Genomic DNA, 18,869 nt, shown 5'->3' with positions numbered 1-18,869 from the left:
ATTTCAGCACTGTGATGTTCAAACATTACACTTGTAATACCCTGATCAACACTGTAGTACTGTTTTCATATTTTATGATGATGCATAACGGAGGTAAAGGTTTATACTTCATAGCTTTCAAGGGCGTACCCAGGATCATAACTAGGGGGGGGGGGCAGGCCATGATCTACGGGGGGGGGGGGGCAAGCTTTGCTTTAGGGGGGGCAAGCCATGGAATTTATGAGATTATTTCCTTAAAAAAATAGTTTTATTTTAGTCACATATCTTATATTAATATATATCATTTTTCATGGTTTTAAAGAATAATTGTTGAATACTTTTGTTTCAAATCAGTACTGATTTTTCTTAAAGACATTTGCTATTTTTGCTTCCAAGGGGGGCAGCTGCCCCCCCCCCCCCTCCCCCTTGCTGGGTACGCCCATGATAGCTTTGATCATTGTTATTTTTAGTGAATACATGAAGATTTACATAGGTTTCCCAACGGTGGGGTAGCAAGGGGGGAAGTCTGGGGGGTCTGAAATATAAAAATTCAATTTCTTTCCTTCATAAAAGAAAACAAAATATGCATTGAAAAATCATGAATTTACAAAATATTTCTTTGGCAAATGAAGTTTTTTCGATTATGAAGTGTTGATATTAGTTTAAAACCCTCTACTTACAATTAGTACCCTATTTTTCAAAAATTTCCACTCTGGTTTTGGACCACATTTTTCAGTTTTCAGACCAATAGTTTCAGAAATATTGCAACTAAAAAGTTTGGTTGCAATATTTCTTAAACTATGTATTTACTTTTACTTATCTTAGGTACTTAAGAAAGACATATTTTTTTACATAAAAATGAAATCCTACCAGAAAGAGCACTATTTTAACACCTTGGATACAACAAACAATCAAAACTTCTCAAAAATTTTCCAAACTGTCTACCTAATTCCATTAACTAGGTACTGAATGAAAATTTCTAAAAAGTGCAAGTTCATCAGCCAAAAAATATGTTTTAATGGATGTAAGCAAGTATATAGTAAGGGAATACAGAAGCAGGTGGGCTTTTTGGGTGAATATGCTTGTTGTCAAAGTGACTAAAATAACAATGATAAAGCACCATCTCATTTCTTCAAAAGCCCATGCTTATCTCATCAATCCTGTACTCTGTAGCCAAATCCCCGTCAAAAGATTTATTGCAACATGTAATAGGTAGTTAATAATTTCACCCTGCATATTTACAAAATCCATAATGCTGGAAAATGATCGTGCATGCCTAGGAGGGCCTAATGGAACCAAGAGAGACAGATGTACCTGGCTGACAGAGTTGGATAAATCCTACAGTAATTCTACTATTCTCATTGGAAATTGGTGCGAAAATAGAGGTGATCATGAAGACAGTAAAAATGATGTTTGGCCTGTTTATGATGGAACCAATCCTCTCTCATCTATTACGGAATACAAGGAAAATTATCTAGATACTAGACATTATCTACATGAAGTTGCCGAAGAAGACTGGGATTCTAAGTTTAAAGAAGAGGTAAGAATTGAATTCAATTACTAGCAGGAGTTTACAAACTTTGAAGTTATCCAAAACATAGTAATTTTTACTGTTCTGAATGTTTTACCAGTTTCCAGTAATCATGGTTGCAAATGTATTTTCCTTCACAACTAGGATTAACTACCTAATCATAAAAAATATTTAGTAGCAGTAGTACTTCAACTATTTACTTTTGTTTCAGCATGCGGTTAAATTATTTAGCCAGGAATATAGTCTTTTAGACTCTTATAACTGTACTTCAGCAACCTCTTTTTTTAGTCACAATGAACATAAAGGTAGTAATTAATTAAGCATTGAATGTAGAAATAAATAGAGCCTTCTGGTGAAAAAATAACCTATACGTTATCAATATTTTTGAGAAAATTTTCTCGAAAATCCACAAAAATTCCATGACTATTCACAAAAATCATGTTTCACACGTTTGGAAATAAGAACTCAGAAATAAAAGTCCACGGCTTTATTAAGTAGCATTTGAGCTTTTAGAGGGAAGAGTAACTGTAAGTTGTAAAGTGCATATGGTTAATTATCAATCTGAATAAGATTCCACTTGATGACCAAATATTTCTACAGAGATTATGACATATTTATGTACCAATTATTTTATTCAGAACACCACTCCTTATAAGGGATTAATTTATTGGGGCAAAAAGAGTTATCTTGAAATATGTGACTAAATCAGATCAGTGGCAGATACAGAAAAAACTCAAGGGGGGGGCACAACATATCTTGAGTTGTCTTAGCATTGACATTAATAAGAGATGATCAAGTCACAGGCAAAGTATATGAAAATTTTATTTGAAGTGATTATAAACATGTAAAAGACAATGCCATCTTATGATATAAAAAAGTTACAATTGTGGTTTTGCAATGTTCGGCAATACAGCCGGACCCGCAAGGGGGGGCGCGCGCCCCATGCGCCCCCCATCTGTATCCGCCACTGAATCAGATGAATTCTCAGGCATCAAGCTCCCCTCTTCAAATGAGGACACCAAAAAGTAAAAACAAAACTTTAAGGGTATTAAGAGGGCCCAATAAAAGCAGTTTCAGGACCCTAAAATGAACTACATATGTATTTCATACTTTTTTCTGACCTGATTACTTACTTCAGACATCATCACATATGTCCCATTTTTTACATTTAACGCTAGAATGACTGGGGGTAGTCAATTGACTGCATGCACTTCTCTTTTAGCACTTTGTTATTTACTGAATTAGGAGGCTGAGTTTAGTTGAGCTTAAAATATTTTGGAACAAATAATGTGAAAATGAAGTTATTTTTGGGGGAAATACTTCAGGTCTTGAGCAATTCCAGTTTTTACCTATATGTATTCATTACAAGTGGTCATTTGACCTTTTTTGTATTTTATATTGTTATTGAGATAACAATTTATCGACTCTAGGAATGAATTGTGCCTAATATCATACCATAATGCTTGTACAATTCATAAATATTTTAAGGTTTATTTTTCCACCATGAACATTGAATCCGCAAGGCAAAGGAAGAGCGGGTAGAGTGAGAATATTAGTGGTACATGCCATGCCTCTGTGACACCACAGTACAAGGTACAGGTCTCGGGAGTGGATGACATTTTGAGGGACAATATCTCAAATACACTATGTTACATATATACACAAAAGATGAAATCTGAAAGATGAAAAAATCGTTTGGCTTATCTTTTGCTTTGAATCTCATATATGTTCTATGGAAGCGTCAAAACAAACAAAATTTTGGTCCACTGATGCTTCATTTTCAGTCCTCATAGGGATAGTTTTTTCAGTCCTGAAAAGATAATTTTGTGTATTTAATACTCATGGCCCTTGGTTTGTTATTATTTTAAATTAACCAAACTATAGCATGTGAATATTAACTTCATTTTGGTGATTTTAAGACCATTATACAGCTTTTCCAAATTCTGAAAATTAAGGGCCAGCATAATGCGCAGACTTGTACATGGCTCCAAGGTTTTAGAAAATTTGGCAATATGAAAGCAATTGAGGAGTAAAACAGGAACCCCTCATGTCATTGCACCCGAGCAGCTTAACAGGCAGTAAGGGTTGTGGCTGGGGTGTTCCATGCATAATGAAATTCAAAGGTAAGTGGATCAGACACTTCTATGGGTAGGAAAACAATCTGGATGCTACAATAAGGTATGAAGGTACTATAAAATGATAAATTGTATGTATACAAAAATAATTTATCATTTTATGCACCTTCCTGAATTGGATCTTTTCAACAGTTAATGAGTTTTGCTAACAATAATGATGATTCTTTGTGCCCGAGAACATATGCCTCAAAAAGAAGAGATATAGCCAAGCTACAAGCCAAACCTTAAATAAATAACTGCATGGTAGCAGCTACTGGCTTCACTGTAGACATGGAATTGAACAGGAATACCAATGAAAACATTTAATGATTACATACTTATCAAGAATTTACACACGAAACATGCTCTGCAGTTATGTCAAGAAATTACTATTCAGCTCAAGCAGTTTTAAAATGAAGTATCTTTGTTGGGTTACGTATTGCATTTAGTTACTTGGCTCACCAACAACAATGCACAGGATTTCTTCTAGAGGGGGAGAAAAGACTGAAAAAAGAGTCCAAAACAACATCAGCAACAGATCCAATATCAACCCATGGTGAAGCTCTCCTACCCTGGGTCATTCAGTGAAAAATCATCAGAATCTGACCCCAAGTCTAGTCAATGCAGGGCCATTTTTCATTTTTACTTGTAATCATTACATTATTTAAAATGTAACTTTTATTAGCTATCTATTCATTGCTCTGTAGCAGTAATTGTTACATTTTGGCACGTACCCTACGAGAGAGCATAGTCAAAAATGACCACACAGCGTGAACTAGTGTACCAATCATCATGTACCTAATTTGGTCATTTTTCGGTAATGAGTGCTGAAGAAACTCTCCAACCCACAAAAAGGAATGATGAACAACATTAATTAAGGGCCGTCCAAACATAACTAATGACAAATAATCCTATTTTTCACTCACCACTCCCAATATGTGAGGCAATAAAATATTTTTTTATCCATGAGAATAAAATAAAATGGTAAATAAAATTGTGTGGAAATTTACTATTTTATTTTATTCTCATGGATATAAAACATTTCCACCAGATATCGCCGGACACTGTGAAAATATTTTTTTCCTAACTATACCCCAACTCATTTAGTCTTACAAGAGGCAACTGATATTTTTTTATATTCTTTATCATATGCTGTGTATTATAAGAAAAACTATAGAATAAATAAATGGCTTTAAAGTATAGTATAAAAAACTAGCAATTGCGGTGCATAAATCTTTTGTGGCATTAAAAGAATCTGAAAAGTAACAAACTGCACTTGTAACTGTAACTAGCTATGTGCTTTATAGAAATGGTAACAGGTACTTATAATAGAGCCATTACATTTTTTGATAGTGATTTGATCCCTGCATATATCTCACACACAGCAATTATTAACAGTTATTACACACCACAGAGAATATCGCACTTAAACCAACAATGTACTGAATTAAAAGATATTCTAATCAGGCACCTATCTATAATTAAAAGTGATAATTTATTTCTTGTCCAGTATCATCCATATGAGCAAGGAACAGACAATGGCATAGCACCTAGTCTCTTGTCCAGTATCATCCATATGAGCAAGGAACAGACAATGGCATAGCACCTAGTCTTTCTGGCATAACAACAGCAAGGGGTCTTCATTTAAGACAGAGCAACAGGTGACATAAGCAATAAGAACATGTACCTCTTCTTCCATTTCATAAATGAGGGGATAATAGAAATAATTTAATGCCAATAGGATAGTTTCCTTCATCAAATAAAACTAAATGCATTGATTGTGATTCCTTACCCACCATTAATGTATTCATAATATATAAATTATTTGGTTTTAGAAATCCCAGTTTAGACGAATGGCCACAGTCAATTTTAACCTCATTTGAAAAAGGCCATATTGGCACCCATGCGATTCCACTCCACGTGACGTCACAGGGATCTAGTTTCAATACGAGTAGATAGGAGTTTTACATTGCCTGAGATTACCAATGCATGCATGAGGCACAGAGCTCAGGGAAATATCTCTTAATAATCAGACATTAAAAATACCTAAGTTCGGAAAGCTTCCTTCATTTGATAAGGTATTAATAATCCTTATTTAAGCCCAGCGCTACCTGATAGCAGGGTACTCAGCTACCTCCTAGCAGCCTGCGTCGTATCAGCACTCAAGCCTCGCCCCAAGGTCACCTCACACACCGACAGCTGGAACCAGAAATACGTCACACAGACTTTTCCCATCATTCCTACTTAGCCGTCGCGTTTTCGGGCGCTTGAAAATTTTCACTTTTCATTTAATCGCGAAAAATAGAAATCATCATTAAAAAATCTAAAAGCGTGAAATACGTACTCCAGGAGTAATAATCTTTTGATTTAGGCAATAAAAAAATAATAGGAAACCACCCTATTATACCAGTCTACCCGGCCACTTGATATTTCTCGGGAAGGATAATACCCAGAGATGTTGGAAACATGAAACTAGGATTTTATGGTCACAGAGCTGCAGTGGCGGCTGGTGGTAATTTATCTAGGGTGTGCATTAGAGCAGATATAGGATGATATAATTATATTATGTTAATCCTAATCCATGAGCGTCATATTTCGTCGTAATAGAATACATAGCAAGCAAAACATATCACTGGTACACTCTACCCTTAAAATTGCATGAACAGAAATTATATTAGCATGCATGAAAATAATTATTCTCAACACACCTTTACAAGTAACGGTAGTTGAAATTCATTCTCTTTTCCTTACACCCTATGAGGAAGTAGTGTAGAAAACGGCTATACAGATGGCTCTGTAGACGGACTAGGATCCTGGGCGCAGGTAGTGTAGGTGGCGGCTACACCACTTCACTACCTGCTAGTCAGTCACCAAATACATGTGCGTGCGCATTCGCATGGTTTCGAGTCTGCTCCCATCGCCCCTTTGAACAGCACATACCCCCCCGCTTACCTCGTCCCGCCAGAGCTCCCTCAAGCGATCGCACAGACCGAAAATGCGCCCGGCATGATGCCACGGGATCGCACACTTGTAGAGCAGTGAATTCGAAAAGGAAATAGCTGTAGCGTTCGGAGGCTCATGTTTCTTGCATATGCAGACAGTACTTTTATTCTTCGCGTTGCAAAGGAATAGTTTTCTTTTATAATTTATTCATCTTTGGGTGTGCACTTGCTAACATGCGTATACGCACGCACCGCCACTGCAGAGCTGGACCTTCACCTTTTCACTTTGAGCATGTCAATAGGTGCGCCTACCCAACAGGATGTCCAGCCACAGAAGTAGTATGACATGACGTAGCAAATGATAATCATAAAACTATTCAAAGGTTGCATCAGACAGAGCTGAAAGTAGCACTACTGGGTTCGTAGGCATGAGTTGCACCTACATACAAACTTTGGTCCTATTCTGCGCAGTTGTGCAGACACACAAAGCAGATAGACACCCTCTCTTATATACAGTAGATTCCGGTTAATTGGGACATATCGGGACTAGTGCACTTTGCCCCAATTAAGAGGCTGCCCCAATTAGGCGAAATCTCTTGTATATGGGCATAAAACACTTTGAAATGGTAGAAAGAAGACTAAAGAATGTTTATAATGCAACATAAGTTTATTAAATTACTAATTTGATTAATAAATCAGTGAGTTTAGTTAATTTATGATAATTTTTAAAAATTATAACGATTTAGTTAAAAATATTTTTCACAGCCTCGGGCGACGCTGAATGAATGTCTTTTTCTAAGTCCTATCCTCCTGCGGATAATATAACAACAAGAGCTTTCAAAATAGAGCAAGAACAGGAACACTTGTGAAAAATCATGTGTGTCCAGGGGCTTTGTTTCTCGGGTTGCAGAGGTGTCAAGGGGTAATTGTGTGCTTTACGGGTTGCACACGTGTCTAGGAGTAGGTTTTATGTTTTGCGGGTTGCATATGTGTTTAGTGATTTGTTTTTTTTTTAACAGGTTGCATATGTACCTATGGGTTGGGGTTTTGCGGAGTAAATCAAAGGAGGAAAATATAAAATAATAGTATTCTGAAAACAAAACAATTTAATTTTGTCGCTAGTATAGAATCTATGTCGCCAACTCATGTCCCAATAAAGCGGCATGCTGTCCCAATTAAGCGGATAATACTCTTGGATATTCCTCTATTGGATTCTGTTCTTCAAGATCTGCCCCAAGTAACCGGTGGACCCATTAAACGGAATCTACTGTACAACCACTGAAACTGACTTGTAAACGTAATTTCAGTAATATAGAAGTCACAAAAATACTCCTCTCGGCCAACCGACAGCACAGCAGTTTTGATTTGCTCATAATTTTCCCTGATGTCATTGACAAGTTTCCCGGACTTGAACTTCCTTGAACTATAACAACCTTAATGTGGAGGGCCAAGTTATGCTTGAAAATGCTGAGGTTAAACTTATTCCTTATCTAGCCTGAACATTTAGCACTTCTTGGAAGGCAGAAAGAATACCTGGAAAACATGGCCAGCAGTTATGACTTGCAATATCGCTTTTGCCTACGAGGTAACATAAGAGGTGAAATTCCGGATACCAGACCAGAATCTTGCCTACAACAGAAACCTTATTCGGACTACACTCTATCATATGTAAGAAAATGCTAAGTAAAAAATATTAATTACATGAAATAGTAACCTGAAAATAAGCTTTATGCCAAAATTCTTTAAGGGAAATGTTACAGAATTCGGGCTTCTACAATATAAGAGATTCCAGTGGCAACAAGAAAAAAATGATGTAAATTACGTGAGATCTACATATCAAATGTCATTTGGATGCCCCATTTCAAAAAAGTCAGGGCAGCACAAAATATTTGGGTGAGTACCTTGTTTTCAATGATCAAGGTTTAACTTTCAAATTTTACACACATTTTATAGAAGAGCAGATTTTTAAGAAAGAAAACAATTATTTTATTAACACTGTTTCTCTACAAAGGTCTTTTATTCTGTCTTCAGAGATCAAAAAATGTTATTTATCTCTAAAATATTATTTTTCACATACACTAAGAACATTATTTACAAATATACAATAACCATCAGTTCAATAAATACAAGGAGAACATGATTGATCAACTATCATGAACTCCACATACATGGTTATGCAGACCACTCACTTTCAAAAGAAACTCACTTCCTCCAATAAAATTAAAAATTATCCAATTAAAAGTTGATCATACTAGTCCAAATTAGATAACATCTTATTTACAGAATTTCATTAAATGGCAGTGAAAAATCAAGTTTGATGGACCTGATATGTTGCAACCTAGGCTCTTTCATTTCATTACTTAGTCCTTTAGACAAATGCACTGGTACATTTAATGTACAACACGTGTACTGAAACAATACAAATACCACAGTAATTTACACAACCTTGCTGTCAGCAAGAGAGAGAGGCTCCTTCAGAAGCTAATAGTAAATAGGGTTCTTTCGTGAACTATCTGCGAACATACTTCATGTAAGCATTTACACTAAATCTGCTTGGATATTATTTTAATGAAATGATTTCAACAACCTTTTTTTCACCAGGAGGTCATCGAAGCCATTTCACGTTAATGCACAGAACATCAAAAGTTTATACCCAGGAAATGCAACAGTCACAAATCACAAATATTAGCATCTGTGCCACAAAAATAGCCTGGAAGGAGGAGCACAAAATTGAGACAAGATCATCAAAGAAGTTACATACACACAAAATCATTCAGAATCAAAAGGTAAAAATAAATTGGTAAAAAATTACTCTCAGACATTTTCTTAAATGCCACTAATCATGATCCGAGGATGCAGAAGTATTCATCAAATATATCAACATATCCAGTAGGATTACACATGAGAACTGTTTTCTCAACATACTACCTATTTCATCACAAGTTTTCATTCACAACATATTAGTAAATATAGGGGTATAAAGAATAAATGCTAAGGCAATCATTACGGCAGTGGTAAAATTCCATGGTGAAAGTCAAGTTCATTATTAAAATATGGCAGCCAAAGATTATCTTCTGTTGTAAAATACAAATCAGTTCGCACGAGCAGTAGGAAAAAAACAACAGTAACAACAACTAACACAAAACAACACATGATTTAAAATCACAACACAAAAACAAAGACATCGATCTGCATCCTTCAATAAAACAACTCTCCAGCGATTTCCGGCACGATGGACTTAGAGAAGATTAAATTCACACAAGAATTATTTCCTTCATGATGCAAATAAACCAGTACCTTTACCTACCACCATGAGGTACAACATGACAGCATTAAACATGAGGCTTCCACCCAAGACCAACATGAGAAATACATTCTCCTGCATAACAGCCAAAATGGCAGACCCAGGCTGATGAACTACATTTTTACTTTCCTTGTTCTTAGCACTACTCACTTTGTAAGTGGGAAACTGGCTAACTTTGGATGAATTCCTACCAGGAGGGGAATCAGAGTATCCTGAGGACGAAGAACTAAGACAATCAGAATCCTCTGCAGCCACCTTAACACTGGCTGGATGATGAGCTTTATTTGCTGAATTTTGACAGCAGCAACAATGGTTGGAATTAGGTAACGTCCCTTGTCTATAAAAACTGGGGTAATGAGGAATCATAGGGTAAGGACTGGTCAGCATACCATACAGTGGGCTCATACCACCTTGTGAGCTCGAGTATGAAGGCATGTGGCCACCAGAAAAAATATTTCCAAAATAAGAGGCAGGTGGAAATCTATGGTAAGCAGGCTCGGAAAATACCGAACAATTCTCTTGATCACCACAAATTGAACTTGATGCAGAGCCTTGCAAACTATTAGAATTATACATGGGGACACTTGAAGCAGTGCCCGAGTTCGACACAAACCCAGAACTCTGGCTGGATGACCTTGACAAAGGGGACGTATGGTAGGGGAAATATGAATTCACAGAATTCTGAGGGCTCACTTGAAAACCTTGTTTAGGGATTGCAAATGCATACTGATGAGAACTGGGTACCTGCCAGTAGCCTCCGGCGACCCATGATGATTGAACAATATTCTTCAGATTCAGGCGGGCAGGCTGAATCACTGGTTTTGTGCGGGGCACACTCTTAGGTGGCGATTTAGGCCCAGACCTGGAAGGGGACCCAACATTGGCAGGGCCCAAGCTCAAATTATTTATGCCGAGAACATCCTCCTCAATCACATTTGGTGTAATAAGTAGATTTGGAGATTTTAAAGATTCAGGATGATTCTGAGAGGTATTGGCCTCTTTCTGGACATTCGTCATGCACTTGGGAGACTTGGACACTGGGCTGGGATCCTTCTTCTCATGAAGGGTTTCTTCTCCATCAGAGAACTCATCACTATAAGTGCTGGAGAGAAAATAAAAACATTAAAAACTAAAGTTATATTACAATCTTTTAAGCAACCTAAGTCATCTCCCCAGTTACCACTGTATCCATGGTAGGTTGCCAGTTTTTCATGATTCTCGACAACCTTTTAAAATTGTATTTTTTGTATTATTAATGGCAGTTGATCCACTCATGAATCCCATTCAATCACTCTTGATTCTAGATTTTTCCAAATTATCACTTGATTCCACTAGACTGAAAAAATTCCTGATCGCACAGCCCCTTCTGACATCCTATGTTTCCAGGTCAAGTCCTACATCTAAGGATAGTTTTATCAGTTAATAGAAGGAGGCGTGACGCTACTTTTCCCGCCCTAGGGTGCGTGGGTCCAAGGAGCATTTCTGAGAATTCGGGCCACGCACTAGGGTACTCTACCCTTTCCCGCTGCGACCCCTTTCCCCCCACCCGCACCCCCAGAAAATAGATATATAGGGCAGAAATTCTTTCCCGCGTGGACAGTTTCGAGGCAGTACAGCAAGTGCGGAGTGCTTGGGCAGAACGAGTTCGTCGTTCGGGGACTTCTGCGACTCTCCTCCGGGGACTCTTCATGACCTTGACGTGGGAGCTGCGGTAGATCTCAAACAACGACTCGCGTGGGAATCGAACCGGGTACGACAAGGTCCACGACCATCGGCATCGCCTCTCCCTACTCGCCGCCACGTAAGTTCTATACCCAAGCATTCCACCTCTGAGCGAGCCAGCCTCAAACCCCCCCCCCCCCCCCGTGCAAGGGTAAGGACGGAATTTCAAGAACAATAAAAGCTGAGTTTAGTAACTCCAGAAGAGCATTTGATTCACCCTCCCTTCGGAACCTTATCCCTATTAGGTAGCAGTCGTCGTCCCGTCGCGACATTTGCCTAAAGATAGGCACAAAAAAATGATAGCCCCAAAAAATATGCATTTTTTTATAAACTGGGGTGCATGATAATCAGCAGGATTGATGACTGTTCTGTTATTTACTTTTCAAGAGAATTAATTGAATAAACGGTAGGACTATTAACCCTATAGTAATTATAACTGACCGCTATACTGCAGTGTTGAAATTGTATTCCACTTAACACTTGTATCTATGCCTATTCAATTTATTCTAATGTAATAAATTCCACCTTATATCCTCTTCAATGCAATCAGTAATGTACATAGCAATCCACTTAAGACATCTGAGAAATCTAAGGTAAGTTAATATTTTAAAATTATTATTGTGTACGTTAGGGATGGTTGGATCAGATACCTCAGAACCAAATATCTCAGACCTTACAGAATTTCAGCCATGAAAAATTTTAAGGCAAAATACGACAGACACATAGTGTGACTCTTCCCAAGCAACCATTAAGGGAATCTCAGCACCATAGGATAATTACCACATCAAAATTGTGCTGCAGATTTAAATAAACAACCCTCTGCCCTCCATCAGCCCGTGCCTCTGGTATTTTTTTTCCTTTGTTAGACAATACAAACCATAAATCATTACCTTCAAAGGAAAATATCTAGTTATACGAGAACAAAGGAAATGTGCTTCATCCTTAACTCATCTCACCCACTGACCTTTTTCACCCTAGCTGCTTATTCTGTTTCTGAAGGACAAATGCTAGGAGAGTGACTTAATGGGCTCGGACGCACGAGATTCAAAAAAGAATGAGACCAAATGCGATGCATTACTGACCGTTTTTTGGTTTTTTGAACTCTTAATTGATTGACACAAAGTTTTTAAATACAACAAGACCATAAAAACTTCAACATTGTCCAACCAGCACAATTTTCAAAGGAACAAGCATGACATCAGCACCCTCAAACAAAAAGATACGGACTGGAAACGCCAACTCCATATATCACATAGCATACCCGGCTTCGCTTTGAAAGCAATTACGTCACTAAAGCATGATCTCACGTGTTCGTCCTTTATTCCCTCATTCATAGCCCCGTTGTTTGAAAGACGGAGGGAGTGCACTTCTTCCCCTCGACCCCTCCTTTACACGCTTCTGCTTCCCACCCCTTCCTCTAGATGAGTGGTCGTGTTGTTGCTCCTGCATGTCGTCACTTGTGACATTAATGTTGTTTTGAACACTGTTAACTGGGTTGCAGATTGTGCAGTTGCAATTTAATTTAATGATATACTATTAAAATTATCTTTCATTGTGTAGAAACATAGTATTGAGATAAGGAGAACCAAAGTATGCCATGTGCATGCACTGTGGCGTGAAACTATCGTGAGGAAGTATAATATTTTGAAATATAAGTTCCTCCCATCAGTGTTTACACCTTTGCCCTTGTCTAGGGATAGAGGCACGTGTCTGTGCAACAATTTACAGTAGAGACAGGTTAATAGTTAAATACCATTGAGGAAATCAGGGTAGAAAATATGACCCTTAAAAATACATGGCATAGTTGTAATTAGGTGAATACATTTTGAAGCCCTTTCAACAGAAGATATTTCAACATAATTCTACCAACACTATTTTCCTCCCCTGATAGACTCCTCCTTGAGTACTCAAAAACTTCAGTTTGAATAATCTACTCAATTACCTTTCTGCAAGAGATTTTGGGGAAGACATGGGGGACCATACTAAGAGCACTTCAATGAATAACAACATCCACTACACTAGAATTTCTCCAACAGTTGCTGTAACAGGAAGTTTAATTCCTAAGACTTTGAAATAAAACAACAACCCCACTACATCAGCAGATAAGAGAAATGATGAAGAAACGTTCATAACTTTAATGATGCATTATAAGAAAAAATAGCTTACCTAACAGGCCTCTTCTTCACACTCATTCGAGTAAAAGTATATTTTGGCTTAGGCTTCTTTTCAGCAGTGCTAACAGGCCGAGGGACCAAAGCAACCATAACTTGAGATGCTACCACAAGGAATGAAGTTATCTCCTGTAAAAGGAAAATAAAAATTAACAAAGTTGCTTACTTAAACTTAATTTAAGGAATCTTTCCCAGATAATCACACTTAAAGAAGACCACAATTAACCTGTTATTGACATTAGAGGCAAACAATCTGTTCCACCAAATAAAGGAACTTCATGGATCAGAAAAAAACCTCACTCCCACAGTCCCATCCCTTAAATTACTATTAGAACACTAAATTTAAGGGCTGCTATCACAGAAATAAAACTAGGAAATTGTCTGGCATTTTCATCAACAATAACTTTAAATATTTACTTTAAAAGTTTCGGCTAGTCATATTGAGCACTCCACTATGCATTGATTCAGTTCACATATGTACTACATATAATAACATATTGCTTCAATAGCAGAAGCAGGATGCACATTCATTAGCCATTATAAATATAATCATCAGAAGATAACATATTACCTGGTTAGCCTTTCTCAACAGTTAAAGATGTCACACCAGAGCAATTTAAAGGATGCTATAAGCAAAGAGAGACTGCAAACGAATGAACATGACATTGTACACTTGTCAAAATGAATTAAGAAGACATTGTTCAGTTTTCAGTCACTAATGTTACCCTTTACAAGGTGTAATTAGCTATGTATATTCCTGGGTTCACGGAGCCATTAATGTAAATGTGAGTGTTAAATATGCAGTATATTACCCACTGCTGACTGCTCCAGACAAAAATATACAAATCAGATAACTCAAATGGTCACATCCCACCAACAGTGAACACATGCAGTAAAACCTTGCTAATTCAAAACTAATAAAAATTCTAGAGCAAATCATAAATTATTGGATTTCTGTACCAAATTGAAGTTCAAAAAATCCAACACTTAACCATTTGAACTTCAGTTTCAAAGATTTAGTAGCCTGTATATAACTTTCCGTAACTTGCCAGGTAACTGGCGGAGGAGCAATCATTGATATCTAAAGAGTCACATAGTTTAACAACATGCATTTCCAGGTGGAGTAAAGGAGAATGTATTATGTTATGCACAGCATAACAATGTCAGGATGTGATGGTATAGTTTGGAATCACCGATGTAAGAATTAGAATTTTTTTCCTAACAAGGAGACATCGCCAAAGTGATGTTCGGGATCTGGATGCAGATGTTATTTTCTGAAACTATTTAGGTAAGGTAGAAAAAGTGTCACGGCTTTCTTCCACATAGGCCCGGGTTCGAGAGATATTCGCTTGTAAAGATTTCGCGCAGCATTACATCCCTAGAGTAATCGCTCTCTGTTAACTACGGCCGTGGCGGCGCGGCCTAGGCCTCTAGTCCTGTAATCTGTTGTGGGTGTTCCGGGTTCTAGTCCCAGTGTCGGCACTACTTTTTCTCTCTTCTCATTTTTGAAATCACTGTTACCATTTATTCCCATTTGTTTTAACCCCAAATCTTTACATGCGAATATCTCTCGAACCCGGGCCTATGTGGAAGACAGCCGTGACACTTTTTTTATCTTGCCTATGTAGTTTCAGAAAATAACATCTGCATCCAGATCCCGAACATCACTTTGGCGATGTCTCCTTGTAAGTGAAAATATATTTGCCTAACATGGATTCAAACCATTATCCCCCAAATTTGCACTGAATGCAACATAAGTACATACTACCCCAAAAAAATACATACCCCCCCCCCCCCCACTACATGTCCCCAAAAATCTCCCAAAGGTAATTCCTGGTTAGCACAAATAATAACAATCTGTTGTTGGATTGTGGCACTTTATTGCACCAGTACGCAACTCAATAAATATTTATATTGGCTACTCCATGATTACTCCAAAAAAAATGATTGGAGCAAACATGTTAGTTATCCAAGGTTAAGCTTTAGCCTTAGAACTGATAGTACTCGCATGAGCCTTAGAACTGATAGTACAGCCTCATGGAAAACGTTCTATGCAAATAGGCAGGATTCAAAGTCAAACCCATCTCAAGAGTTTTCTTTGTGAAAGTTTGGTGGACACTAGTGCCAATGACTTCGGGTCATAAATGGAAAAATTTTTCAATGAACCACCACCTCTAGAACCTGTGCCCCCAAAATATTTTCATCAAAAAAGTAATAAGTAATGACAGACTAAAACTTATATCAGTTCAGAGGATTAGGCTCTAAGCAAAAAATGACTAAAAATCGTAATAGTAGGTAGGTGAGTAAGTAGGTGAGCCATAATGGTAGATGCCAATTCAACTCCACAAACCATCCTGGAAATTATCACAGACTTTTGGGGATTGTGGTTATGCGAGGAAACTCAATGAAATATCAGATAAATATCAGGAAAGATGCTACGATGACAAAATTATGTGAGTGGTTAAAGTAATACAGAGTACACAGTAATGGGTATTAACTTGAACATGAGGTACACTTACCATATACTTATTGAAATCCAAAGATGTTATCCAACCAACACCAATTTGTTTATCAATCAATTCCTGAGCCTCCGGGTTACTGAGCCAGGACAGAATTTGAAGAGAGAGCCATATTATGAAGCATGCAGCATCCAACATCAGTGTTGCAATGGATCCTTGCTTGACTGGCCCACGATGCCGACGCAATAGACTGGCAGTGACATGAGCAAATAATGCAGCACCAATGAGAGGAAGTTCATGCTTGAGTGCCAAGGGAATAATGGGCAGAACAGAGTATGGTAACAAGGAGAGAATGTATGATACATAGGAGGGATTTTCCTTGTGCGCTCGAACACTGTGCGCCAGTGACATCCATGCAGCACACAATACCAGCAAATGATGAATTATTCCAGGTCCATATTTACTCGTCCACCGACAACCATACTTGACTTTGGGCTTCAACTGAAAGAAAAAAGATATTCACTCAAAAACTTAAAAGAACAATTGAAATCATAAACTTAACATATAGGTAATGAAGCTCCAATTCTCATAAATGCAAATATAAGAGCACAACTACCCTTAACAATTTGTGCTTCAATCTGCAGGTTGGTTTGATTAATTTCAGGCATTGAACCCCCTGAACCATGACTTTCCCACACACAATCATTGTAAAGAATATTAAGCCATACTACAAAGTATAAGTAGCTAAAAGCTAAAGCAGGGATTAGAATTTCGGATCCTATGGTCCATAGCCTCTGCCCACTCTGGGAGCCAGTATCACAAGCATTGAGATAATACAAACTCCAACATCAATATCTCAATTATGGCTCCCATAAGTAGAGGCTCATCAGCCCTTGGCATCATGTAATTTCACTTGTTCATAAGCTCAAAAATAAGTAATTTTTACAAGAAGAAATGCCGGACTCATAGTTTATTGAAATGCAATCACTGCATATAATTACATCTATAATTATTTTAAATTGAAAACGGAACACTTGAGATTTTTTTTCATACATATCATTTATTGCAGCCGAACTATTTCATGCAGGTGATAATCTTGAGATAATCAGTGATAGTGAATCCTAGATAATATTGGAGGTTTTAGCAACAGAAAGTCATTTTTAACCAACATGAATGTAGTTATGAATGAAAACAAACATGCATTGCATGGGCCAGTCTCAATGAACTTTCTACATTTTAAAAACAATGGGCACTAGGTGCCTAAAATTCTACATAATTAACCTCTACTCAACCAAAGAGAATATCCATAGTAAGTTAACGAAAATCCTAGCTGAGTTTCATTTTGTTAAAATTTTGATAGATTTGACATAGTATGACCAAATGTAATAAAGTCCTCCACCAAATGATGAAAACTTACACTTTTCTTTAACGAAGTCGTTTTCTTTTGCAGCTCCTCGAAATTAAGCCCCAAAAGCCAATCGTGTTGCTTCTTAAGTGTTCGAGCAACGACACCTTCGCACAAACCGCACAGTTTGTACTCCTTCTCCAACTTCCTCCTATTCAAATGAAACGGTGCAGAGGTAAAATGATGCACAACAGTTAATAAAGAAAAAAATCGAACAAATAGCCCACAACACGAGTATGACCATCACCCAACAATAATACGACGACCAAACACTAACTGGTAAATTTTAACATCAAGAAATTGAAGATAGAGGTTCCAAGACGGAATTTTGAACTTATCGTACTTCTAAGAGGTAGCCATCTACCACCAAAACACTCACCAACCCTAAATCACATTCCAAAATTAAGATTTTTCCCTTGTACACAAACCTAAGCAAAATGTGTCTCTCAATACAGAAATGAATTTCATAACTTTACCTGAAAGCTTCAATTTCTTCGTTGTACTTGAGAGGATTGATGGGTGAGAAAGATGAAAGTTGAAATATCTTCAGCTCCTGGTTACTGTTGCACTTTCCACAAAGTCCGACCTTATTCTTCTTTTGCTTTTCACTCTCCTGTCTTGGTGATACAGGAGCATTTAAATCTTCAGCGTACTGAGCTGGAATGGCCTTATTGTAGTCACCATCCTAAAAAGTCGCAAGATTACCTTCTATTAACTTTTGTATGTGCAGTAGTACTAATTGAAAGTGACAAGGCTTTTAATTACCGGCGTAAAACCATTGTATTGATCACACGCGGGGCACTCCCAGCTATTTCTGAATTCGTAGGGGACTTTGGTATTAACGTTGCAAAACCAGCAATTTACAGTAATAGGATACTTTCTCCTGGAATAGAATGTATTATCATTCAATATAAAGGGTATCGATGACACATTAATTTTGCTAAAGGGAATTATTAATCAAACAAAGGCATTACTTACCTCACTTTGAAGTATAAATTTAAGCCGGTTAATAGAACAACTGAGGACCCCGCGAAAACCGACATAACAAGAGTAAGATAATCCATTAAAGACAGCATTTCTAATACTAGAACGATTATAAATTCTATTGTCTAATAAAAGAATTGGATAATCAGGTGAGAAAGATGAATTTGACGTTAATAAGAGCTTTCCCTCGCATTTTGCACGTGTATCTTTGAAACCATTTCATAGACGCACTAACGCCATCTTGGGTAAACTCGCCGC

General features: G+C 37.4%; 2 protein-coding genes across 2 annotated transcripts; one reads left to right on the top strand and one right to left on the bottom strand.

Annotated features, from left to right (window-relative positions):
- The first annotated feature begins 1,085 nt into the window (after nt 1-1,085).
- LOC124159490 lies at nt 1,086-9,377 on the top strand. The gene is made up of 4 exons (XM_046535323.1): nt 1,086-1,519; nt 8,061-8,234; nt 8,314-8,459; nt 9,168-9,377. The coding sequence occupies exons 1-4, from the start codon at nt 1,232-1,234 to the stop codon at nt 9,253-9,255; spliced, it is 696 nt and encodes a 231-aa protein (XP_046391279.1). The 5' UTR covers nt 1,086-1,231; the 3' UTR covers nt 9,256-9,377.
- Nucleotides 8,565-18,837, bottom strand: LOC124159488. The gene is made up of 7 exons (XM_046535321.1): nt 18,606-18,837; nt 18,393-18,510; nt 18,104-18,312; nt 17,640-17,778; nt 16,283-16,723; nt 13,759-13,892; nt 8,565-10,972 (listed from the first exon to the last, which is right to left on the bottom strand). The coding sequence occupies exons 1-7, from the start codon at nt 18,701-18,703 to the stop codon at nt 9,841-9,843; spliced, it is 2,271 nt and encodes a 756-aa protein (XP_046391277.1). The 5' UTR covers nt 18,704-18,837; the 3' UTR covers nt 8,565-9,840.
- Between the last annotated feature and the right edge of the window lie 32 nt (nt 18,838-18,869).

The sequence above is a fragment of the Ischnura elegans genome, chromosome 5, assembly GCF_921293095.1.
Source record: "Ischnura elegans chromosome 5, ioIscEleg1.1, whole genome shotgun sequence".
Classification (NCBI taxonomy): domain Eukaryota; kingdom Metazoa; phylum Arthropoda; class Insecta; order Odonata; family Coenagrionidae; genus Ischnura; species Ischnura elegans.
Note: the sequence above shows the minus strand (reverse complement) of the source record. Positions and strands in the feature narration are given on the sequence as shown.